The 24,833-nt window shown below is 51.4% G+C and overlaps 3 protein-coding genes across 6 annotated transcripts; all 3 read right to left on the bottom strand.

Annotated features, from left to right (window-relative positions):
- Window positions 1-773: 773 nt before the first annotated feature.
- On the bottom strand, window positions 774-3,677 carry RPP25L (ribonuclease P/MRP subunit p25 like). Of its 2 annotated transcripts, none has more exons than XM_004747439.3 (2): window positions 3,004-3,677; window positions 774-1,595 (listed from the first exon to the last, which is right to left on the bottom strand). In XM_004747439.3, exon 2 carries the CDS (start codon window positions 1,559-1,561, stop codon window positions 1,070-1,072), a length of 492 nt encoding a protein of 163 aa, XP_004747496.1. In that variant the 5' UTR covers window positions 1,562-1,595; window positions 3,004-3,677; the 3' UTR covers window positions 774-1,069. The 2 variants fall into 2 exon arrangements, with proteins under 2 accessions (XP_004747496.1, XP_004747497.1); XM_004747440.3 differs by lacking the exon at window positions 3,004-3,677 and adding an exon at window positions 2,767-2,994.
- Window positions 3,678-4,563: 886 nt separating this feature from the next.
- On the bottom strand, window positions 4,564-10,712 carry DCTN3 (dynactin subunit 3). 2 transcript variants are annotated; one of them, XM_004747443.3, is made up of 7 exons: window positions 10,561-10,712; window positions 9,182-9,266; window positions 8,374-8,460; window positions 6,721-6,804; window positions 5,722-5,780; window positions 5,072-5,131; window positions 4,564-4,877 (listed from the first exon to the last, which is right to left on the bottom strand). In XM_004747443.3, exons 1-7 carry the CDS (start codon window positions 10,654-10,656, stop codon window positions 4,788-4,790), a joined length of 561 nt encoding a protein of 186 aa, XP_004747500.1. In that variant the 5' UTR covers window positions 10,657-10,712; the 3' UTR covers window positions 4,564-4,787. The 2 variants fall into 2 exon arrangements, with proteins under 2 accessions (XP_004747500.1, XP_004747498.2); XM_004747441.3 differs by lacking the exon at window positions 5,072-5,131 and having other exon boundaries at window positions 4,801-4,936.
- Window positions 10,713-11,444: 732 nt separating this feature from the next.
- Window positions 11,445-18,147, bottom strand: ARID3C (AT-rich interaction domain 3C). 2 transcript variants are annotated; one of them, XM_004747444.3, is made up of 7 exons: window positions 17,832-18,147; window positions 15,934-16,006; window positions 13,938-14,121; window positions 13,493-13,782; window positions 12,723-12,905; window positions 12,440-12,529; window positions 11,445-11,979 (listed from the first exon to the last, which is right to left on the bottom strand). In XM_004747444.3, exons 1-7 carry the CDS (start codon window positions 18,144-18,146, stop codon window positions 11,879-11,881), a joined length of 1,236 nt encoding a protein of 411 aa, XP_004747501.1. In that variant the 5' UTR covers window position 18,147; the 3' UTR covers window positions 11,445-11,878. The 2 variants fall into 2 exon arrangements, with proteins under 2 accessions (XP_004747501.1, XP_004747502.1); XM_004747445.3 differs by lacking the exon at window positions 12,440-12,529.
- Between the last annotated feature and the right edge of the window lie 6,686 nt (window positions 18,148-24,833).

Here is a 24,833-nt window from a genome sequence, read left to right as displayed (position 1 = left end):
AAGGATGAAACCTGGAGAGGAGATATGAATTTGAGCTATTTTTTTTTTTAAGATTTTATTTATTTACTTGACAGAGAGGACAAGTAGGCAGAGAGAGGGGGAAGCAGGCTCTCTGCTGAGCAGAGCCTGATGTGGGGCTCAATCCCAGGACCTGAGATCATGACCTGAGCTGAAGGCAGAAGCTTAACCCACTGAGCCACCCAGGTGCCCCAAGCTATAGTTTTGTTTTTTTAAAGTCTATCTATTTAAGTAGTCTCTACACCTAACATGGGGCTTGAACTCATGACCCTGAGATCAAGAGCCACTTGATATTCCAACTGAGCCAGCCAGGTGCCCCGTGAGTTGTTTTTAAGATAGGAAAAAATATGTTTGTAAGTGGAGTTATTAATAATGATAGCAATTAACATTTATATAACACTATACGCCAGGTGTTATCTAAGAGTTGTATGTGTTTATTTCTACATTTAATCCTCATAACAACCTTAGGAGGTAAAACCCACATATATCCTGTGTTATGGATGGGATCACTAAGGCTCAAAGTACCACTTGCCCAAGTTCACAAAGCAGTAACTTACTAGCAAATGGCAGAACTAGGATTCAAATCCAGGTAGTCAGTACTTGAGACCATGACCTTAATCACTACATTGTAAATCACTACAATGAAAAAAATGCTGCAAAAGAAAAATGTCCCTAAACTAGGGGTGGGATGGAAGGGTACAGGGACTCCCCCTCCTTTATTCCCACCTCCACAAAGCAGGTCAAGCAGAGGCTCATCAAACAAATGGGCAGAACGTTTATTTCCTAACCCACTCCCTGGATCTCTGTCAGAAGAAAGGACAGAGGCACAGTAGGTAGAATGCCAAGTAAACCCCAGCTGAGACTGCACACCTTTTAACTCTTCGTAGCAGTCCCTTTTCACACCCCAGAAAGAAGGGGAAGCAGGACAGGGAGGCCCATTTCTGTGAATTCAAGTCTTGTTGGGGATGTTGAACAGTTACAAGAGGCTTTCCTGAGGAGGCAAAGCCATCCTAGACATTCATGCGTGGAAAACAGCTTGCTTGGCACATCTTCAGGACCAGGTGTCTCGAACCCTTCTTCGGGGTCGTGGACCACAGCTGGAGCTTGATGTGGGGCCCAGGCCAGGGGGTGCTCCTGGAGGCTGGTAGCCACACTCATTGGGGTCCAAGGGGTCCCGGCTGAGCAGTACCCACACTGCAGGTACATGGCGGCGTACCGTGAGGGGATCCAGGCCTGTGTCAGGTGAGACTGGCACCCAGCTGTCCTCGGTCTGCAGGAAGCGCAGCTTGGTAAGCTGGTGCAGGCCTGGTACACGCCGCTTGACAATCTCAGCACAGCTGACTGCCTTCCCTGCAGCCCGACCAGAACCTGAGAACACCACATGCCGTGCACCACCACCCTCCAATCGACCCAGTGCCAGCCCTAGTAGGTTGCGGATTTTGCTGCCATCTCGGACCCGCATCTCCAGGGTATCAGGAGGTAGCCGCGGCATCGGAGAAGGTGCTGGGAGTTCCACAGAGCCAGCTTTTCGGTAGTGCTCCATTCCTCTTGTTGTTGTGTCTGAATTTCACGGTCCACTGCAGGGAAGTATCAGATGAATGCTGGGCAATATGCCCCAAGCCATCCTCTAACCCCAGCTCTCCAGGAAATGGTCCCGCTCCTCAACCCAGATTTCCCAGGAACAGGACTGTATCCCCTCATCCCTGGCTTCTCAGCACAGGTGCCATGCCTACTTTATCCTGGGAAAGGGCAGTATCCCAAATGTCCCATTCTTCTGGACATAGCCATAAGCCTCCCTCCACCGTGCAGTCCCTGACACAGGGCCAAATTCATCAAAAACTGGTCTCTTTAGGATAGGCCAAGCCCCCTCATCCTAAGCTCCCTAGGACTGGGACTGAGCCTCCTTCACCTTGAGCTCCTTGGGACAGGGCTGTGCCCTTGAACATGGACTTCAAGTACCTCCATTTTTACCTCAACCTGTACTTTCTAATAAAGTTCTTTCCAGTTTATCTTATTCTTCCATCCTTTTTTTTTTTTAAAGCTCTACACCCAACGTGGGGCTCCAACCTACAACCCCCAAGATCAAGAGTTGCATGCTTTACTGAGCCAGCAATGCACCCCTTTAGCTATCTTTTAACTCAGGCAAAAAGAAGACCCTGCAAGCAAAGCATCCCCTGATGCGAACCAAAACTACCCCTCAAGCAGTAAGGACTGTGTTAAAGGCCAGCAAGACCCTCTTTGGTCTCAAGACAATGATGGACCTGCCTTTTACTGCCCATTGCACCTACAGACTGACCGTTGCCCCACGTTCTCCTTGTATAAACACAGAAGCACTGTCAGCAATTTGAAGACAGTTTTTGAGACAGCACTGAGTCCGCTGTCTTCTCAGTGCTGGATCCACTGAAATAAAAGTCCTTTCTTGTTTTATCAACACTCATCTCTCTGCCTTTGGATTTTGTCAGCCGGGAGTGGCAGAATCTGTTCTGTTCGGGACCCCCAGAGCCAGGTGCTTTTGCGTCCCTGTGCCCCGGTTACAACCCTGGCCGTAGACTTTTGAAAACAAGACTAAGCGCCCCTCACCCACAGCTCCTTAAGATAGGGCCAAGGACCCCTCACTCCGCTCGCAGAAGTTCCTACACTCCAAACTGCCTGGCAAGAGCAAAGAACCCTCCTCCACATGCTCCTCAAACAGAACTGAACCCCTCCCCCCATTCCGGAATCCTAAGAATAGGGCCGAGCACCTCTCACCCTGAGATTCCCAGTGTTGATGCTCCCAACCCAGGTCACTCAGAAACTCAGAGGCTTGACGCGGAGCGCTGCGTGGGCTACTCCTAGAGCGGGGTCCACAGCACGGCCCCCTCCACCGCCACGAGCGGCCCAAAGCCCAGCATGCCTCAGACACCAAGGAGCCTGCCTCAGCTCTCCTCCCTGTACATCCAGACACCCGTACCACCGACCCCAAACCCGCCTCGCTCCAGCTCTCACCGCCACGGCTGCGCACACCTCCGATTCGATATGGAGCCAAGATGGCGCGCACGCCGGGAGCGCGCCGAAGCCGCGGGGCCGCGCACGCCGGGTAGAGGCGGGGCCTGCGGGGCCGTGACCTACCCAGCCGTAGCCCGCTGTGCCTCAGCGGTAAAACCGAGTATGGCCTGGACGTCTAGGAGTGAGCTGAGCCAGGGCAACCTGAGACCATGAACATACAGGCAGTCTCCGCTGTTACGCCCTGGGGAAGGGGCACCCCTACCGGGGCGCAGAAGAGCCCCGCGGAGGGGAGCCACCATCAGAGACTCGCGTCCCAAAAATGGGGAGGATCCGGCCCTGAGAAGATGGCCGGGGGGCGTCACCAGTAGAACGCCTGCAATAGCAAAGGCGAAGCAGTGGGTTTCACTTGACGGGGCAAGAGGTTCCGTTTGAAGTGGCTGCTGCTGCGGGGGGAGAGCGTTGGTCACCGAGTTCTGAGCTTCGACCTCATCCTGTGGGCATGGCGAGCCACGGTGGCTTTTCATCAGGGGCCAGTCAAACCAGTTTGTGTGCACAGCTCACTCTGGCAGGGGGTGGGAGCGGGGAAACTGGTCTGCAACCTCGGGTGAACAGTCGGCGGGGTGCCGGGGGCGTGCCCACGGAGACTCGTATGGTGCTTAGCGCATAGTAGAAGCTCAAATAGTTGTTAAATGATTTAAAAGAATGAAACAAATAGTAGTTGGAAGAGAAAAGTAGATTAAGTTGGGAGATAATAGGAGGTAGGTTTGGTGAGTTGGTGACTGTACTGAGAAGAAGGTTAAAATCTAGGATGACTCCCAAGTTTCCATCTTAGAACATGCTGAATTTGAGATGCTAAGCGAAACGATGCAGGTGGGGTGGCGGGCGGTTTGGGGCCACAGCGCTCCCTGAGACCACAAGGGGGCAGCAAACACTTGTTGGAGTGAGGCACCAATCTCCATCTAGGCTCCATCAAGCTCCCTCCGTCTCTATCCCAGCCACCCCCACCCACACCACTCCAAAAACAGCCCATGCCCACCAAAGAGCCCAAAGCCCTGCAACCAAACCTATTCTGGGCTCCTCTTCCCGCTTAACAGCACCAAGTAAGCTCCTAAGAGAGAAACCTCAAGGATCCTGCCTTTGCACATGCTGCTCCCCAGCTCCGGAATACCCTGCATATCACCTTCCAGGGCTGCCTCCCCCATCCCTTTTTCTTTGGTGCTCCAAAGGACCCAGTGCCCAACTGGTGGGATGGGTCTTTTCCTTGATCATCTCTGCAGCTAGTCTGTGCAGGGCAGGGATCACATCCTCCCCACCTAGCATGGTATCTGACATTTGCAGGATACTTGATAAATGTGAAATAAATGAATGCACAAACAAATCTTCCACTCATATTAATCAAATGAGAGTATCTGCTGAGAGCTCTACACCCCCCAGAAAGCCAGACCAGGATGAGTATAGCTCCTGGTCCAACCACTAGCAAGGCTGACAATTCTGCCCTCTACCACCCTCATCTTCACCATCATTCCCATTATAGACCAGGAAGTTGGCACATACCTCCAGTGATTTCTATAGTTTATTGTCACTGGAATAGGACACTGATGTGGGGAAAGGGTGCAAATAGCAAACGTCAAGTAGCTAGAGCTCTGACCTCAGAGCCCCACCTGAATGCAGGTAGGCTGAGAATCCAGTAAATACAGAGCTGCCTCTGCCCTGTTACAAAGGCAGTTTAGCACATGGCCCTGGAGCCTGGCTGTCCTGGTCCACCCAGCAATGGGAAGCAGCCATCATTCCTCTGCTGGCTTCACTTGCTTGGCGGCCTCTAGCTGGCAAAGTAGCTCATCCCACTGCACAAACTGCTTGGAGAGAAGCATCGTCTGGTGGCAGGTCAAGGTGAGAACAAGAGCTTGAATGAGGGAGTGGAGAGATCTTCCATCTGCCAAAGGATTGGGGAGGAGGGGAATAGGCAGGGTCATTAGGATGGGGTAAAACAGCCAGAGCTGGAGATGGAACAAAAGGACAGGGTTTTGGACAGCATTCTTTTAGGGGCCTGGCCGAGCAGAAAGGATACAGTCTTGTTGTATTCCTCCAGGAGAGCCTTCGACTCCTCAGTGATCTCCACACACTGGTCCTATGGGGCCAACGTATGACAAAGGAGCTGGATAAAGTCCCCACTTCCCACTAACTTTCCCGCCTTATAAGGGGCCCTCACTCCCCATAAAGCCTAGAAAAGGTAGTGTTTAACCCCAGAGCCAAAAAGAGCACATTTCTAGCAAGGCACAATCAAGCTCCAAGATGGGTACCTTAACAGCAGTCCTAAGGGGGAGTGGACCACTCATTTAAGGAAATATTCCTGCTAGTTTACAGACATATATATACCTCCTTCCCTGTCCCCTACGTTTGAATCCTCTCTGAAGGATTAATCTAAGGCCTGGGAATGGTAAAACAAAACAAAACAGAAAACAGCTCCTCCACTCATAGTCAAGGACACACCATCCCCAGAAATTCTTGGGCACCTCCCATTATCAACCTTCTGGTGTCTCAGAACAGTCCTACTCAGAGGCAAGAGACCTAAGGCAGATGGAAGATAAAGGATAAATCTTCAAGTTTCCCCTGGAGCTGACATGAGGGTAGCCTGAGGCTGCTTCCCCAGGTAGCACGGGTTGGGACTAAGAGCCTCACCACCTCTACTTTCCCTTCAAGTCCTCTCCCCTCCCATACCTGCTGCTGGATGTGGATCTGGGCCAAGCGCTGCAGGCGGGCAGCATGCTCAGGAACAGCTGTAAAACACAACACACACTGCCTGATGATGCTTGTGCTTTCCCCTGGGACTGCTCAATAGTCTATTAGGTCTTCAGCAGGATTAGAGTATTGAGTGGAGAAGCTAAGCAAACGCCAGGCTTCATCGACCACTGCAGCTAAAGGTGGCGGGGCTCCCTGCCCACCCCAGTCTTACTCTAGGACCCAGAGTGGGTGAAGATACAGGCTCCTAGGAGAAAACAAGGAGGAGGTCCCCAGAGTTGCCCCATGCCCCCACCCCAGTGCTGTAAGCAGGATGAAGTAAAGAAAGCTTTGCCTATCATAGGATCTCTCCCTTTGCTCTCAATCCAGTGGGACCAGGTCTGCCTGGAACAGGGATCCTGCGGGTGGGTTGAAGATGAATGCCAGGTTCCTATGCTGGACACCTGGAATCCAACACCCAGAGCCTTGGCCACCATGCTGGTCCTCAGCTTAAGGCTGTCAGACCCACAACAGATAGCTGATCAGGGGTGGGGATAGGGAACTAGGAAAAAATACCTCCAGAGACAGACAAGATGGATATCTGGATTCAATTAAAGTCACTGTCTGCCTGTAAAAACAGGCCCAGGGACTGCTCTGGGAAGTGCGGTGAGAAGAATTTACACACATTCACAAGCCTGGCAGGAACTCGGGCTTCACAGCACCATGCAGAACAGATGCTGAGAGGGTGAGGAAGAAGGTAGAAGGAATACCCAGAGTTGGGGACTACTGGACTTAAACTAGTGTCCTTAGGTCCAAACTGCCTGAGGTTCTGAAACTGACTCTGCTCTGGCCATTTTAATCCCAATGCAGGTAGCAGGATGAGGGTAAAGATAAGGAATAGACTTAGTTTGAACCCAGGGCACCTGAGGCACAGGGAAGTCCTGGCCATCCACCCACCTCCCCAAGCAGAATAGTAGAGCTGCAGCCCCAAAGAGGTACCTTTGATGTGAGCGCTGTCCAGCATGGGCACCAAAGCCTCCACCTGCTCCAGGAGTGCAATCTGGGATAAGATAAACTGCTCCTCTGAGGCAAAAACAGACAAGACAGTGAGGTAAGCCTGGGCACTGCTACTCCTATGTGAGGGGCTGAGAACATGGAAGGGGAGTGGCTGAGTCCTGGAGCATGAGTCAGCTACTCTGCCCATTGCCCCTTCTCTAGGTGCATATTCCCCTATTCTGCCCCCACCTTTCCTAGATGCCTCCGGTATGAGCCATCTTGAGCCCAAGGAGCCTCAACGTTTCTCCAAATCCCACCTGTCTTAAAGTTTTAACTCTAGGGGCTCTTCCTCCTATTATCAAACTCAGTAAGTCCTTCTGACACCACAGGAGACAGAGTACTTCAGACTTGGGTCTCCATGCCCAAGGACTCCTGGGATGGTATGAAAGAGGAGACATGTGCCAGACTATCAGGCAGGTTCTGCTCAGTGGCCCTGAGAGGCAGGGACAATTACAAGCTTCTGGAGAGTTCGGGCAGTAACAACAGAGCCCAGTGAGAAGAGCAGGATCTGAACTGGACCTGGAACAGGTGATTTCAATGGCTGCAGCGAGTAGGAAGCACATTCAAGAAGAAATGAATATTATGTCAAATGTTGGGAGGCAAGGATGCTTATCAATTAATAGAGGAAAAAGAATTCAATTGGCTGAACTGATGCAAGGAGAGCACAGGAAACAGAGCTGCATGGGAAGGTGGATCCACAGACTATAGAAGGCTCTGAATGGCAGGCTAAGGAATTGGGATTTTACTCTAGCAAGGAGAGAGATGGAGATGCTGAGGTTCCAAAGTAGACAAAGTAGCATATTGATGTGTTTGGGGAAGAGGATACTGGATCACAGGCATGGAGAGAAAGACTAGGGTCAGGAAGAGGACTCGACTGTAACTATTCATGTATGAGGGGACAGACACTGAGGCAGTGGACAGGGAGGGATGCAGAGGCTGGACTCCATAGTCAGTGTAGGAGAAGCTCTCCTGAACTTGGTACCTGAGCCATGGCAATGGTTTAGGGATGTCCTGGTTCACCACCATATACCTCACACCAAGGATGGTCTGGATCACAGCAGATGATCAGTCACTAAACATCTTTTGAATGAATGAACAAACACAGATACTTGGCAAGCCCTACCTCATGGAGTGGCTGACTAAACTGGGTAGCAGACATTGCCAGGTCTAGAACTATGAAATCCCAGTGCTTTCTCACATGAAAGAAAAATGTTGAAACTCATACCAATATTCTCGCCTCTCCCAAATGCAATGTTCTGCTCCCACCCTTTCCTAGAAGCTCTCCTGTCTAGTGAATGGAAGTGAGGAAGGTTCTGAAGGAAAATGCTAGAGATAGATCACTGATAGAACACTGAAGTAGTTCCCACTGTTGCTGGCACTATGGCCTGCAGCTGGCTCAGAATGATACCACACCCAAAGCCTACTAGAGGACTACAGGATGACCTCAGGCCTCAGCACAGAGCTAGGCCAGAATTCCAGACAGCAGATTCCAGAGCTGTTATCCATGAAAGGACTGGCAGGATGGCCATCTCTGTGCCCAGCTTCCCCCACAAACCAAAATCCCCAGATGCATGTGCACACATTGTCCAGCACTACCTGCTAATATGAACTGCAGCTTAGAGGCATCAGGTATGGCAATGCGGTCAATGTATTCAGGATCCAGATATTTGATCAGGTCTTCAACTAGAAAAGAAGCAAGATGAAAATGGAATGGGGCTGGGGAGTGGGGAATCTGTCTTATGAAGGATATTAGGGGATATTAGAAGGATATCAGTGGTCAACCTTGGGGAGAGCCTTGAGTGGGAAGAGGACAACCACAGTGCCCATCAGCAGACCTCCATCAGGCCCCACCTCCCTTTCTCTCTCCTCTGACCACCTCCTGGTTAACCTCAGCCTTTACAACTGGGAACACAATTGCCTCCACTATTCTGGGGCCCTCACCTTTCCCACTGACCTATCTTCAACAAAGGTGGAAGTTCCCTTGCCCCTTAGTACCACCAAGACAAGTCAGAGCTTTTTCCAATTTTTAGGTTGCTTGCTTTGACATAGCAAAAAGACATGGATAAAAAAATAAGGTATGGCAAAAAAAAAAATTAGACCATGGGGCTCTCAGGGTCTAATTTCTTTCCTGCCTTTGAATCTTGCCTATGGAAATCCCATATCTCTCCTCCTTACTCTACCAAGAGGATCTTTGAGGCAGAGGTCTTACCCCATAATTTAGGACACTATCATGGGCTTGGAGTTTAAGCACAACACCCCACTTTACCATTTCAGCAGGAAAACATGTTCACATTCTATCCCTATAGGGCAATTCCAGTGACCTTGCTGGCCTGGAGGGCAAGGACCACATCCCACGAAGCACAGGCATAGGAAGGTCAGGCAGGCACCCTATGGAATCACTTACTCTTTTTGTACAGAATCTTCACTCTCTCCCTCTTGCTGGCAATGTTCCCCAAAGCCACCTGTACCTTGACTAGGCCATCAGCCACCTGTAAGGGGATTGAAAGTTAATTCCAAGACTCATCTCTTGACTCAAGGCTTGAAAGGGGTAAAAAACACTCATTTCCCCAGACTCCCAAATCTCCTTGTCCCAGCAAAGTAGGCTGGCCCCTTCTTTTGCCTTAAAGGAGATGCAACCCCACCTTCCGGGAATCCTCAGTGTGAAGGGGACGATAATCATGTAGTCCTTGGGAAGCTTCAAATCTGATTAGGGAGATAATTAACTATAATTGCGTTCATAGGGCATTAGTATATCCTATATATTATATTCCCTGGTTCCTACCTCTCTAGCTGAACCTACATAGACTTTAGGGGTAGAGGGTGTGGAGTCCCAATATTAAAGTGTTAAACAAAGGGAGAGGCTATAGGAGGTGGATGATCTCACTCAGGTTTCTAAAACTTGTATTTTAGAATACAGGATAAGGAATGCCAATATGCAAGGGTCAAATATATGGGGAGGCGAATAGGACTAAGCAGCAACAGCTACAGAGGAAGGAGGAAAATTAGGATTTCGTGTCATAGATGTCAACTGAAGCACATGTTTTGAGAAATCAGTTCTCAAATGGGGCATAATCTGTTACTGACAACTAATTCCAGAGGAAATGTACAAAAAGACATCATTACCTCTGATGCACTTAACGCCAGGGAATGCCTGACACTCCGCCTTCAGTAAAAGATCTTCTCATAGTAAAAAGGGGATGAGAGGGTTGGGGTTGAGAGAACTAAGCTTCACGGTTGTCAAAATCCAGTCACTGGTGTGAAGGAGTCCGGGTCCATATCTCAACACCCGGTACCCAATCTCTTCCCCTCCTAGTCCTGGCTCTTTCAGACCTCGCCTCCCATCCCGGGGGCCTTCCTTATCCACCTTTGCTCTGCCTCCTCTGGCGTCCCATGGCCTTCTTTCTGTACAGTATTTAGCAATTAATGACGCAGCGCTCTGTGACGGCCCTTCCACTGCGGACTCCAGCTCTTCACGATACTTTCTCTAGTCAGTTTTCTCGAGTGTGTTAGGTCTCCCCAAGCTAGTCCGCGAGGACAGAGGAGGAGTCTTAGTCACATTTCACACCGAGCCCATTGCAATTGGTCCTAGTAACCCGAAGTGCACGCCATATGAAAATGGACCCCGAGGGTCCGATAAACTCTGGAAGGCTTCGAACCTTTATTATGTCAAAAGCCAGGCTGCGGGAGATGAAACTGGAGTGGTAGCATCCATTCCAGGGACCAGGCCAGTAGACCGCTCTAGCTCTGCCCCAAAAAGAGAGCACTGGAAAACAGATCGCTCACCTTCCGCGAGCCGCGCGGCCCGCCCGACCCATACACCCAGCGCTCCAGTTCCTCCACACGGGCCTGTAGCCGCTGCACATCGGTCACAGCCGCCATAGCTACTGCCACCCCGCCTCAGCCGGGGATCAGCCAGAAGGCGGGACATCCGGCCAAATAGAGAAGGTTGGCTAATCCGAGTGCGTGGGTGAACCACGATACGGGAAGTGGCGTCACGATTCAGCCCTCCGATGCCGGAAGTGACCGACTGGGCCGGTGAAAGATGTCAAACGCCGTCTGGTTACCTAGGCAACGGTTACCCTAGCCAAGTTGTCAAGCCCTACCTTAGCTTCCAGCTTCTGCTTGTCAAGACAAGGTCTGGCCGGTCTTCTAATTCCAGGGAACCGGAGAGGTTTCCCACCCTATTCCCCGAGATTGCCCATATAAATACACCTATTTTTAAAGGATTGATCCTTTCCTATAGATCAGTAGGGGACTCCCTGGGATACCACAATCAAGTCTTAGAGGTTCAAGCGATTAAATGTCTTGCCCAAGGCCACCCCACACTCTAGTAGTAGAATCAGGATTTGAACTCAGGCAGTCAGAGTCATGAAATCCAGCCCCTCTATTTTCCTTCCTTCTTCCTTTTCTAAAAAAGATTTTATTTATTTATTTGACAAATCACAAGTAGGCAGAGAGGCAGGCAGAGAGAGGGGGCCTGATGAAGGGGCTCGATCCCAGGACCCTGAGACCACGACCTGAGCCAAAGGCAGAGGCTTAACTTACTAAGCCACCCAGGCACCCCTCCAGCCCCTCTACTTTCGTGGGCCTTTGCTGTTCTCTCATCCCCTCTGAGAACCTCTGGCCTCAACTCCCAGACCCAAAGAAAAAGGAGAGGAGGCACTGGAGAGGGAGGGACTGCAGCTTTATTATTCTGATGTGACCTGAGGGACGACTCCTTCACAACACCCCAACGTAACCCTTCACATGGCTTCTGAAGAGAAGCAGGTATGATTTGAAGAAATGGGGTCCCAGAGATGACATTGATATAGGGAAGCACATGAGGAGATGACTGGGATTACTGGGGGCAGAACTCTTTGGTAGATGCTGATGCTGCTGGGGTCAAGCAGGGAGGAGATGCTCTCCCTTTACAATGAGGTAGATGTAACATTGAAAGAAAACTCTTTGGCTTCAATCCCACATGGCATCTTGCGGGGGGGGGGGGGGCATGTCCCAGGGCTGGGTCCTAGAGTGGGCACCCTGAAAGAATCAAGGTGTGGGGGATGTCTCCTCCCCTCCCCTCAGCACTGGAGCTGGGACTCTTAATTCCAAGTGGGAGTTCTCATGGTGAGGTGCTGGAAGGGGGTCCTGTAGGGAGAAGAGGTGCAGGGTTGGTTGGACCCTGGGAAGCTGGCACAGGCTGGCGACGGGCAAAGAGAACACCTGACAAAGGGGTGAGGAGACAGTTAGAGGGAAAACACAGGCAGGAAGGGGTGGGCACAGAAACAGAAGAGGAAAACAAAAGTCAATGTCCTGATTGTTAGAACACCACACACATATCCCTGCCACAAACCAATGAGGACAAACCCCTTAGGTCAATGGAGATCCTGTGCCAATATAGATACCCTCAAACAGGTAAACAAGAAATATTTACACTGATACACAGGCCCATGACAAGGCAGACATCCCATGGTACCCATGCCAGAGAGGTCATGCCTTAGACCCCATGCCATTGTAGACACCCCTTTAACCCATGCCATTGTAGCAATCCCCTGACCACCACATTACCCATGCAAGTTTGGATATCCCTGAGCCTCATGCTAGCTGAGAAATTCTAAAATCCCCATGCCAGAGCAAATACCCCTGACTTCATGCCAGTATAGACAGCCTGCAGTACCCATACCAGTGTAGACCACCCCGTTGATCTCTAGTGCCATGTTGATACTGCTGATACCACTGCCTGCCAGATTGAGAGGCCCATCCAGCCGCTCTTCTGTCCAGGAGGGGCAGGGAGTCACATTTTGGAGAATCAGGCTTCAGACTTATAAGCTCCCCCCTCCATCGTTATAGACAACCCCCATTCCACTTCTGCCGGACACCTATAATCACACAGTTGTCTATTGAGGGATCTTTCTGCCCCACCTCCAACACCTATGTTCTCCCTCAGTGCACAGACCCCTCCTCACCCCTTAGGGGAACCTTGCCACGGGGCAGGAAACTGGAGGGAACTCCAGGTCGAGGTGGGTCCATGTGCCCCATCAGCACAGCCCTCTTCTCTGGTGGCTCCTCTGGTGCCAACTTCTCCCTTGCAGTTCCCAAAGCCAGGCCCACAGGCAGTGCCAGTCGAGGGGCTGGAATTCCGCTTTCCTCTGGAAGAACAGGTCATTCAACTCTCTGGACCAACCAACTCTGCCTCTGCATTTGGTTCACCTCCCAGGCCTGGGACCAATGGAAGTTACCCAAGCTGAAGCACCAAGTGTGATCCGCCCCGCCCCCGCCCCCGCCCCACCCCATCCAGAGTCTCAGCCTTGAGGCTCTGAAGCTGGCGTGCCCAAAGGGCCAGTATATGCCTAGGTTGGTCCAAGATAATGTGGGGGCTTTTCTTGTTCTTAGTTATTAAATAATACAGGTCACAGGAGGCAAAAACTACATGCAAACAGGAGCCCAAGTTGGACAGGTGTGGAATGGAGCTCCTCTGGATAAATGGCCTTTTTCTGAGCTTCAGGCCCACATCGCAGTAACCTGTACCCCAGACCTCCCACGGCTTCATTGACCCCAAACCTCAGTACACCTGAACCTTAGCGATCGGCAAACCCCAGTGCCCTGTCAGTCCTTACTGCCCTCATACCTCAATGCCTCCCAGACTTCAGAGTCGCCACATTTTAATGTTCTCTATATTTCAGCACACCCCCTAGGTCTCAGAGACGCCCAAACCTCAGCCCCTCTCCCCTCACACCTTTCTTAATGGGGCTCGGGCTCAGCTGCGCGCAGGCGTGGGCCGGCAGGCCTGAGGCGGAGCCCTGGGCTGTACCGGGGCTGGGCGTAGGCGTCAGCGGGGCGGCGCCGGGACCCGAGAGGTGGCCCGGGGTTCCCCGAGGGGTAGACCCAGCTAAGCCGTAGAGCGGAGCGGCGGTATAAGCCTGACGACGGCCCTCGCGTCGGTTGCTGTCGATGGCTGCCTGGAGCTCCCCCGGGGAGCTAAGCGCCCGCGTCTCGCACTCGTAGGGGTACAGGTACTTCATGTACCTAGGGACGGACGAACAAGGCAGGGTGGGTGGGAGGCTAGACCCAACTGATCAAGCCCACCGCGAAAGTACCCCTGGGCCCTCCACGCCCTGTGGTCCCCTTCCCGCGCGCGCCTTCCAGCGCCTTCCCCGATACGCTCGCGCGCCTGGCCTCACTGGGTGCGTAGAGTGAAGGCTGCCGACGTGATGGTGGTGGGCAGGCTGAGGCCGCGCGTGACCTCCCGCCACACCTTGCGGTTGATGACTTCCACCAGGCCGCCTTTGGCTGTCACCAGACGGAAGAGCGCGTACAGGTCCAGCACCTGTTTTGCCATGATGGGCACACGGTTCACTGGCGTCCCTGGTGGGAGGTGGGCAGAGAGTCAGGACATTAAGACTGAGATCCTGTCTGCGGACATCCTCAAGGACTGAAGGAGTCAGTTACCTGGGCGAGGCCAGGGTACAGGGCAAGACCTCTGAGAAAAGGGAATAGGGAGGGACAGGGAGGTGGGATTCCAGGCAGAGTCCACAGAGCCCCCAAGTCCTGCATTGTAGCAGGAAGGACAGGAAGCTAGATCAGGGGTCGGCAAACTTCTGTAAAAGTCCAGACGGTAAATATTACAGGCTTTGAGGGTCAAACATCTTCTGTCCCAACGACTCCACTCTGCCATAGATTGAAAGCAGGTATAGATAATATATAGAGGAATGGGCCCGGCTGTGTTGCAATAAAAACTTTATTTACAGACCCTGAAATTCGAATTTCACATGTCCTTAAATGTCATTCGTCTTTTAAATTTTTCCCACTATTTAAAAATGTAAAAACCATTCTTATCCTGCTAGATTTGGCCAGTAGGCTTAAGTTTGCCGACCCCCGGGGTAGACCCCTAGAGTAGACTGTAGTAAGGACTTCCTGATAGTGCTGAAGAGCTGGACTCCCCTAAGCAGGGGCCCCAGGATGGCTGCCCGAGACCGGGGGATGGCTGATGGGAGAAGCAGCGGCCCCCCGGCTCGGCTCACCAACTCCGCAGCTCACGCCGCCCCCGCTGGCCAGTCCTGACAAAGGGGCCTGTCTGCGCTGAGCGATGGGCCCCAGTTAATTCCTTACCGATCCCGTCCCCTTCCGCCGCCGCCTTTGGACCCGAACAATTAGCTGCGGCCTGATTAATGGGGGGAAATTATCGGTCCCGCGGGACCTCCTCCCCCAGCAGAGGGAGCGGAGGGAGGCAGGGACCGGAGGGAGGCAGAGCTCCCGGCCAGAGGGTGATGGGAGGGAATGCTGGGACCTGCTCAGACCACCCTACCCCACTTCCCCAGTGGAGGCAGACCTCGAGGAAAGGAAGGGAGGGGACATTGGGACCAAAATGACTGGCCTTCCCTGGGAAGCAAAAAAGACCTGGGGTCCCACTGATGCTCCCTGGCTATAAAGGATCCCAAAAGGGGATGCTGGGCCTGCAGTGGGAGCCTGGGGGACTTTGACCAGCAGCTGCACTAAGGAAGGGAGGGGGGGTGCAGTGCAGCTAGTTAATTAGTGGCTTATCAGGCCAAGCTCGGAGTGAGTTAATTAGCTTTGTAGAGAGAGATAATGAGTCAGTCTTCGGACCCATGAATCTGGGGAGAAGCCTAAGTGATGGACTGCCGCCCACCCTGATCTCCTGGACCCTTGCATTTTCTTCTAGCTCTGAGAATCCTGGAAAGGAATTCCTCCTCCTCCACAATCTCAAATCACATGGTCCCCAGCCTACCCCTTGGGAAGTCCTTCCTTCAGTCTAAGCCCAGTCCTTCCTGCTGTGGAGCACATTGGGTGTCCCCTGCCTAAAGCAAGGGGAAACTGAGGAGAGACAAGGCTGGACAAAGGGCCACTGAAAGAGGAACAAGACATTCCCAGCCCCCCAATCCTGGGAACCACCCCCAAGCCAACCCCCTACCAGTTCCCCCTCCCACCCTCCCAATTGATCCCACACTCATTAACCTGCCAGTGGGCTGGCCACTAATTAATCCCTGGGTGGAGGAGGGGGGCAGGGTCAGAGGTTAAAGACGCTATTGAGGGCCCAAAGGATAGGTGTTGCCAAGCTCAGGCCTCTGCAGAGAGGACCCAACCTAGGGACTAAACCCTGGGGTCTCCCTTCCTCAGAACTGGTAGGTAGGGGTCCTTCCCTTACATCATCCCACTCACCCCTCTTCTGCATGAAGCTAAACAGGTCATCCAGAAATTCCTTCCTCTTGGGGTCTGCATCAAGCTCGTACAGCTGGGGAAGGACTGAGGTCATTTTTCAGCTCCACTGACTTCCCCCCTCCCCCTGGGACCCCAACTCAGGTTATACCCTGAATAAGGGTTCTTAGCTGAAAGGGTGAGTAGGGTCTGAAATATGGACTTCCTGGTATTAGACTCTCTCTCCCCATGAGGGTAGGTAGGGGCACTTTTTTCTAATATAGAAGACCCTCCATTGGCCAGGCAGGCCCTGGGAAACTCAAACAATCCCTCTGGGGAATAGGGGACTGAGAGGAAGTTTAGCTGCCCTCTAGGGCATGCACAGAGCCCTAGGGAGGAAGTCAGGCTAGGAGAGTGCATCACATTGAAGAAACTGACAGATGTCTCTGAGGCGCTCATTTACTCTTGCTCATTCCTGCAAAGGCTTCTTGCTTTTCACATCTCCATGCATCAAGGCTGGGGACGAAGGGCACAGATACCTCTAAACCATTCCTCAGGCAGAGTGGATGCTCAGAAGCTCCTGGATTGAAACGTGGGGCCCCTGAGCCCACCTTCTGGTCTCTTACCAGGGACAGTGACTCTCCACTATAGAGGCTGCCACAGAGGTAATGGCCCTGCACCACTCAGGACCTTTGGGGTCAGAACTTGGAAGGCCCAGAGGTCATTCCACACATTTCCAGTCACTTGGAGCCTCATCTCCAGTTTCACCTCCCAAATACCACCCAGGACAAACAATCCCAAGAGTAACAGTCATTTACCCAGAATAACAGTCCCTGAGTAACACCAATAGGTAACACTCCATTCCCCAAGAAGAACTCTCAGAACAACAACAAAAAACACCCATAAGTAACAAACCCTAGAGTTCCACTTTAGACCTACACTCCCATAAGAACCAAGCCCTAAGTATTAGATGGATACACACAAATAACACACATGCTCTCCAAGTAATAATTCCCAGAATTATAGCCAGAAGAGACAGTCACTAGAACCACAGAGCTCTGAATAACTCTTCCAGTTTGACGCTAATGCCACAGAGTACTAGGCACAGATGAATACTTCTGGAAAATACCCAAGACCAATATCCTACAAGTAACATTACCAGGACAACACAGCTAGAGTCAGAGTCCCTCATAATACCCTCATAGTGACAACCTGAAGCAGTGCCTTAGAATAACAACCAGATGCATTCCACAGAGAGGAAGAACCTCAAATTAAGGCTCTATGAGTAAGATCTTGTCATTCCCAACTGTGCAGGAGTCCTTGTCACTCTGCGGCTGTAGTGGCCATCACAGACTAGGAACTGTCACACACAGACTTCAGGCCATGGAGAGGTTTGGATGAGGGCAGTGCACCAGGGAAGAGATGAGGCGGCTATCAGCTTGCCAGAGAACTAGCAACCTCCAGCCTGCTTCGAAAGACAGAAATAGGCAGCCCAGGAAACCCCCACTGGTTGCTGGAATATGACCTTGTGACTTGATGTGGGAGAAGGTAGGGTATGATGGTTCTGGCACTGGAATCCTCATTCCTCAGATCCCACTCCCTCAAAAGAATTCTTGAAGCTCCTCACCCCTCCCACTTTTCCTTCCAGCCTCACCAAAAGCCTCTAGTCTGTCATGCCTCCATGTTTCTGGGCGTCTCCTGCACCTTTCAGTGTGTGCCTATGCACTTCTTTCCATGTCTCTGGGTGTCTGTTGCTCCCTTCCTGTCATTTTCTATCTTTCAGTCTTCCCCCTCTCTCCAAGTCTCTGTGTCTCTGTCTTTTCCATCCTGCAGAGGGCAGTGGGGGTGGGTGGGCTAAAAATCCCCTGGTTTTGCCTTTGCCCAGAGAAAGGGGAGAGGGCCTGACATCGACGGGGTCCTACCTGCTTGAACTGTTCCTCGTAGGTCCATTCATGGGGATGAGGTCCAGGGGGTTGGCTGGAAGGTGAGCTGGGGCCCCGTGTCCCTGGACGGCTCTCCTCGGCTGCCTCCTCCTCTGCCCCAGCTTCCTCCCCTTCCTCATCCTCTTCAGCATCCTCCTCTTCTTCAGTCCCAACCTCCCCCAAGGCCCCCTCAGGGGCCTGCAGGGTCCGGGGGCCAGGCAAAGGAGGTAGTGGTGGTGGCAGTGAGCGTGGGGGGGCCAATGGCCCCACCCCTTGGGCCAGGCGGGCTGCCTGCTGCCTCTGCAGGGCCTCCATTACAGCTTCCAGGCGCAGTCCCCCCGCTGGTGAGGGGGCTGGCACCAGGCGGGGCCCCGAGGAAAGGGCTGCCTGTGGGGGTGGGAATTATGAGTGTTGGGCCCTGCTGCCCCCACAACCCCCAGCACAAGAGGAGCTGGTCACTGATTCCGGGAAGTATAAAGGGGCCACAAGAAAAAAAGCAGAAAGATAGCTTTTCCAGAGATTGACAGACATGGGTAGAAAGAGCAGGAGAGACAAGAAACGAGACCCAAAGAGATGGAAAGGGACATTGACAGAGGACAGGTAGAGACAGCAGATCAGAGAGGGTGACAAGGACCAAGAAACAGAGAGGAGAGGGGAGGGGGGAGAGAAGGCGAGAGCAAAAGAGAGATCCAAGGGAGAGACAATGAAAGGAGAGGTACAGAAATAGAAATAGAGATGAGACTGAGAGACAATGAGAGATCGAGGTGGGAAGAGACAGAGATATCCAGCAAAGACAAGAACGGAGAGACAGAAGTGGGGAGAGATGAGATTGACAGAGATGCTGGGTAAAGAGGGAAGGTAAGAGACATAGAGAAGCAAGAGATAAATAACAAGACCTGAGTGGCAGGCAGTCCAGAGAGGGACAGGGACAGAGACAGAGCTGGAGAGACAAATAGTGAGATAGTGGTTGAGAGGGACCGGGGAATAGCGACGCAGCATGAAGGAGAAAGAGACTGAAGAGAGAGAAGAGATTAGAAGGAAACAGGGGGAGACAGTAAATAGGGGAAAACAGAGACAGAGGTAAGGAAACAGACGGAGAGACGGGGCAGAGACGCAGAGGACCAGCATTGAGGAGGCGCGGGAACAGAGGGCGGTGGGGACAGAGCCTGGGACCGGGCGGGCTAGGGACCACGACCGCGGGGTCTCGACGCCCGCTCTCTGGCTTCCCACGGCCCGCGGCGCACTCACCAGCCTGGAGCGGCCCGGTGCCCCCGGCGTCTCCACGGCGCTCCCTCTGCTCCGCCCGCCTCTCGGGCAGCCACTAGCTCCGCTCGCTTCCCTGCGCGGGGTCCCCCGCCGTGCGCTCCTGCCGCCGTGCGCTCTTCTGACCGCGGTGCGCTCACAAGCGGCTCTGCCGGCGCCGCCGCGGGGGCGGGACCCGACAGGGGCAGGGCGGGCGGGGGCGCCCGGGGAGAGGCCCGGGGGGCCTCTGCCGATCCCAGCCCCCCAACAGGTGTTTCCCCCTTCGTACTATCAGACGGGGGCGGAGAGGGCGCTGGAGAGCTGCCGGGGATCGTTCAAAGGAGAGTGAGGAGTCTAACACCACTGGACTCTGGACCAGGGCTCCGTCACACCAAGTCGTGCCCCCCAAATCCACACTCAGTGCCTGGCATTCACACACAGATAACCGTGTTCATACCCTGTCACAAGTTCAAGCACACAGCCGCCCTGTCTCACATATCTGGTTACACGGACATTACAGCACCAGTGGCCTGGGCATGTTGTGATCATGAGGGGACTCACTCGGCAAGATGCTAGGTGAATGTGGAGGGCCTGCACAGAGCAAAAGCTTTCCCGCTGCCCTGCCCAAGCGCTGTCCCCAAACGCATGCACGCTGCAGCTTGCGCAGTCCGTGCCCACGGTGGCGAAGGCACACATCTGCACTGACACGCAGAGGTCATTGAACTGCTTCGGCACCCACATCAGCAGGCTACACACGCCACGCGCAGATACATTCACACTTTGTTGTTGTTGTTTTGTTTTAAAGCTTTTGTAACCTTCTGTTATGGACATTTTCAAACATATACCCAAGGAGAATAATAGTATTATGAACCTCTGGTATCCATCCCACATTTCAACTGTCATTCTTACCATTTTGCCAATCTTCACATGCTTCCTCAACCATTTTGTGTGTGACTCCACAGTTTGTATTTCCAGACCCCTTCAGCCAACTGTTCCAGGCCCACTCTACCCCCAGTGATCCCCCAGAGGCTGAGATTCTTTATCTTATTTGGGGGCACTGAGTGGCAGGCCACGATTTGATTTTTCCTCTGAGAAGCTTGTATACCCCCTCCCTTTCCTAGGCACCCTCATAACTTCTCCAGTTTCTTCCTGTGCCCAATGGGATGGACCTACCAAAAGCATGACAGCCATCCAGAAATGATTCCAAGTATGTGAGTGAACAACCTGTATCTGTTGGTTTGACACCTGGCTTGAGTATGAAACTCAACTATGTCAGAGCCAGGGACCATCCTCTGACCTCACACCCAGTGAGGCACACTGTTCTCAGGGCCAAGATTCCTTGAGGAGGCAGAAATCCAGGTGTGACTTTGCCTCCCCTCCCCTCCCTCCTCTCAGACCCAGCTTGTCCTGGCCTGGATCACTACTAGCTCTTCCTACTTCTCCTCTTGTGCTTACTTCTCTTCTTGTGTAACACCTTGCAGGTCTTCTTCTTCTTCTTCTTCTTCTTTTTTGAAAGATTTTATTTATTTATTTGACACACAGAGAGAGATCAAAAGTAGGCAGAGAGGCAGGCAGAGAGAGAGGGGGAAGCAGGCTCCCCACTGAGCAGAAAGCCCCATGTGGGGCTCAATCCCAGCACCCTGAGATCATGACCTGAGCTGAAGGCAGAGGCTTAACCCACTGAGTCACCAAGGCGCCCCACCTTGCCACTCTTCTTGTCCTCTAACCTCCACCTTTGTCCCTCGCCCAGATTCCACTGCAACACTAAGTCCTTGTTTTCTTTGACCCATCCCTGATCATACTGAAACTCAGTACTGCTCATACCTTTGGCTCACTCCAGTGTTCTCCTGCTTACATTTCAGACCTGACAGCCAGACAACCCCAACCTCCCAAGAAGCAGCCTTGGTGATCCAACTGCCTTCAGTACTGATGCCTGCTCCCCCATAGCTTTGTGTGCTGTGAGTTCTCCTAAAGAGTCCTGCTCCCTCTTCGGGACCCAGAGGGGAGAATCTGAAGGTGCAGAGCTGGCAGACATGTCTTAGGGGCTTCTGGGGAATAAGGACAGAGGGTAGAGCTCTGAAGAACTCCTGTGCCCACCTTGCTCCCCTTAAACCCTACCCCATACCCAAACCCCTGCTTTGAAAAGAGGGGGTACCTGGAGAGAGAGATGGTTAAGATTTTTCTTGGAAAGACAGAAACTGGCCTAGGGAAATTCCAGTTCTGAGAGTTTGGAGACTGCTTTGCAGAGGGCAGAGTAGGACAGGGGCAAGGGATTGGGCAACTAATCCCAAAAGGAAGGAAATCAATCTTGAATCAAGCATAGTAAACCTGTCCTTGGGGTCTGGGCCAAGAGGGCTACAACTGAGAAGGGCTGAGAGGAAGCAATAAGCATCACTGGGACCTGGTTTACCTCTCTCTTCATCTGTAAAGAGGAGAGGCTGTCTCTTACACCCTCACTGAACTCCCATCTGATCCTAAACCACCTCACAGAGACAAAGACAGACAGAAAGACACAGACCTCCATATATCCAACACATATTTACTGAGCACCTTTGTGCTAGATGCTGTTGGACAGGGGAATAAATAAAACATATTATAATGGTATAATTCCAGTGGGGGAAATACACAGTATATCAGATGGCAATAATTAAAGTGGGGAAAAATAAATCTGGGTTGAGGGGAATAGAAAGGAAAGGATACATGCTACCCATTACATTGTAACAAACTACACTTAAACTTAGCAAGCTTAAAACATTTATTTTCTCACAATTCAGTGGATCAGGAATTTGAGAGTGGCGTAGCTGAGTGGTTCTGGCTCACTTCTCATGAGGTTGTAGTGCAAATACTGGCTGTACCTACAGCTCCATGAAGACTAGACTAGAATTGGAGGATCCACCTCCAGGATGGCTCACTCCCATGGCTGTTGGTGGGAAGCTGTTCTCCCTGATGGAACTCTCCAGAGGACAGGGCCTTGTGCCTCAGTGTCTTCCTAACATGGAGTTGGTTTCCCCCAGATTGACCCAAGAGAGACTAAAAGAGGCAGCAATGCTATTTTATGGCTAATCCTGGAAATCAGTCACTTCTGACATGTATTTGTTAAAATTACATAACCAAGTCCAGGCCATATTCAAGGGGAAGGGAATTAGTCTTCATCTCTTAAAGGGAGGAGTATCAAAAATTTTATGGAGGCATTTTAAAACCACCATAGAAGGGTGCCTGGGTGGCTCAAATGGTTCAGCATCTGCCCTGCATTGGGCTTGCAGCTCAGTGGGGAGTCTGTTTCTCCCTCTGCCCCTGCTTGTGCTCTCTCTCAAATGAATAAATAAAAAATCTTAAAAAAAAAAACAACTGGGGCACCTGGGTGGCTTAGTCGTTAACCGTCTGCCTTCAGCTCATGTCAAGATCCCAGAGATCAAGTCCTGCTTTGGGATCCCTGCTCAGTGAGCCTGCTTCTCCCTCTCCCTTTCCCTCTGCTGCTCCCCTGCTGTGCTCTATCAAACAAATAAATAAAATCTTTAAAACATAAAGAAAGAAATAAAAATAAAACCACCACAGAACAGGGAGAGGGACAGTGCCTGGCTGGCTCAGTTGGCAGAGCATATGACTCTTTTTTTTTTTTTAAAGATTTATTTTATTTATTCTAGAGAGAGAAGGAGTGTGTAGTGGGAGGGACAGAGGGAGTGGGAGAGAGAATCTCAAGCAGACTCCCCACTAAGCGTGGAGCCCAATACAGGGCTCAATCTCATGACCATGAGACCATGGCCTGAGCCCAAATAGAGTTGGATGCTTAACCAACTGAGCCACCTAGGCACCCTAGAGCATGCAACTCGTGATATCAGGATTGTGAGTTCGATTCCCATGTTGAGTGTGGGGTCTACTTAGACAAATGATAAATTAAAACAAACAAACACCCTTTTGTGTTTACAGAAATGTTAAGGGAAGAACCAAGTATTGAAGGAGTGGAAGAAAAGAGCCACAGGCATAGGGAAGAGCACAGCAGCCAGAACAGCAGGTGCAAATATCCTGTGGTGGAAGTTTGCTTGGTGTATTGGAGGAAAGCAAGGAAGACACTGTGCTAAAATAAGGTAGCAATGATTAGACGTTTGGTCACAGCTAACATGGGCCTTAGAGTTGGTAGGTACCTGGAGGCAGTGAAAGGACTAAATGAGATGGAAACCATTAGAAATGTCTGAGCATAAGGAAAGACAAAGAAATGTCTGAGCAGAGAGAAGACAGAAGTCCGACTCAGGCTACTGTGTGGAGAATCATCCACACAGGAAACAAACATGAGGATTAAGAAGCTGTTGCAGTAATCCAGGTCCAAGATGCCCTGGACCAAATGGTAACAGTGAAAGTGGCAAGACATGGGTAGATTCTGATATGTTTTATCTTTAAAACAGGATCTGGGTGGCGCCTGGGTGGCTCAGTGGGTTAAGCCGCTGCCTTCGGCTCAGGTCATGATCTCAGAGTCCCGGGATTGAGCCCCGCATCAGGCTCTCTGCTCAGCGGGGAGCCTGCTTCCTCCTCTCTCTCTGCTTGCCTCTCTCTCTGTCAAATAAATAAAATCTTTAAAAAAAACAAAAAACAAACAGGATCTGGGGGTGCCTGGGTAGCTCAGTGGGTTGGGCCTCTGCCTTCAGCTCAGGTCATGATCTCAGGGTCCTGGGATCAAGCCCCGCATCAGGCTCTCCGGAGCCTGCTTCCCCCTCTCTCTCTGCCTACTTGTGATCCCTATCAAATAAATAAACAAAATCTTTAAAACAAACAAACAAACAAACAAACAAACAAAAAACAGGATCTGTATAGGGTACCTGGGTGGCTCAGATGGTTAAGCGTCTGCCTTCGGCTGTTTGTGATCTGGGGGTCCTGGGATCCCTGCTCAGCAAGGAGCCTGCTTCCCCATCTCTCTGCCTGCCTCTGCCTATTTGTGATCTCTGTCAAATAAATTAATAAAATCTTAAAACAAAAACAAAAACAAAAACAGGATCTGTTGATGGATATCGGATGTGAGAATGAAAGGTATTCAAGATGGGACGCCTGGTTGGCTCAGTTAGTACAGTATGTGATTCGATCTTGGGGTTGTGAGTTCAAGCCCCATGTTGGGTGTAGAGATTACTTAAAATTATAATCTTTTAAAAAAATTTTATTCATTTATTCACTTGACAGAGAGAGAGAGAAAGAGAGAACAGATGGGGGATGGAGCAGAGGGAGAGGGACAAACAGACTCCGCACTGGGCAGAGCCTGATCCAATGACCCTGAGATCACAACCTAAGCCAAAATCAAGAGCTGCCCATTCAACCACTGAGCCATCCAGGTGCCCCTAAAAATAAAATCTTAAAAAAATAAATACATTTAAAAAACAATAAAATCTTTTTCCTTTAGATTTTATTTGTTTGTTGAAGAGAGTGAGCACACAAGAACAGGGGGAGAGGCAGGTGGAGGGAGAAACAGGCTCCTTGCCAAGCAAGAAGACCGATGTAGGAAATGATCCCAGGACTCTGGGATCATGACCTGAGCTGAAGGCAGATGCTTGACTGAGCCACCCAGGCACCCAAAAATAAAATCTTAAGGAAAAAAAAAGGTACCCAAGATGACTCCAAGATTCTTGGCAGCTGAGTACATGTAGGTACCCTGAACTCAGACAGTAAAGACTGTAAGAGGTGCTGGGCTAGGAGCGAAATCAGTTTGTGCTGCCATTTTATTTTATTTTTTAACTTTTTAAAAAGATTTTATTTATTTATTTGACAGATAGAGATCAC

The sequence above is a fragment of the Mustela putorius genome, unplaced genomic scaffold, assembly GCF_011764305.1.
Source record: "Mustela putorius furo isolate JIRA1106 unplaced genomic scaffold, ASM1176430v1.1 tig00001584_pilon_pilon_pilon, whole genome shotgun sequence".
Classification (NCBI taxonomy): domain Eukaryota; kingdom Metazoa; phylum Chordata; class Mammalia; order Carnivora; family Mustelidae; genus Mustela; species Mustela putorius.
Note: the sequence above shows the minus strand (reverse complement) of the source record. Positions and strands in the feature narration are given on the sequence as shown.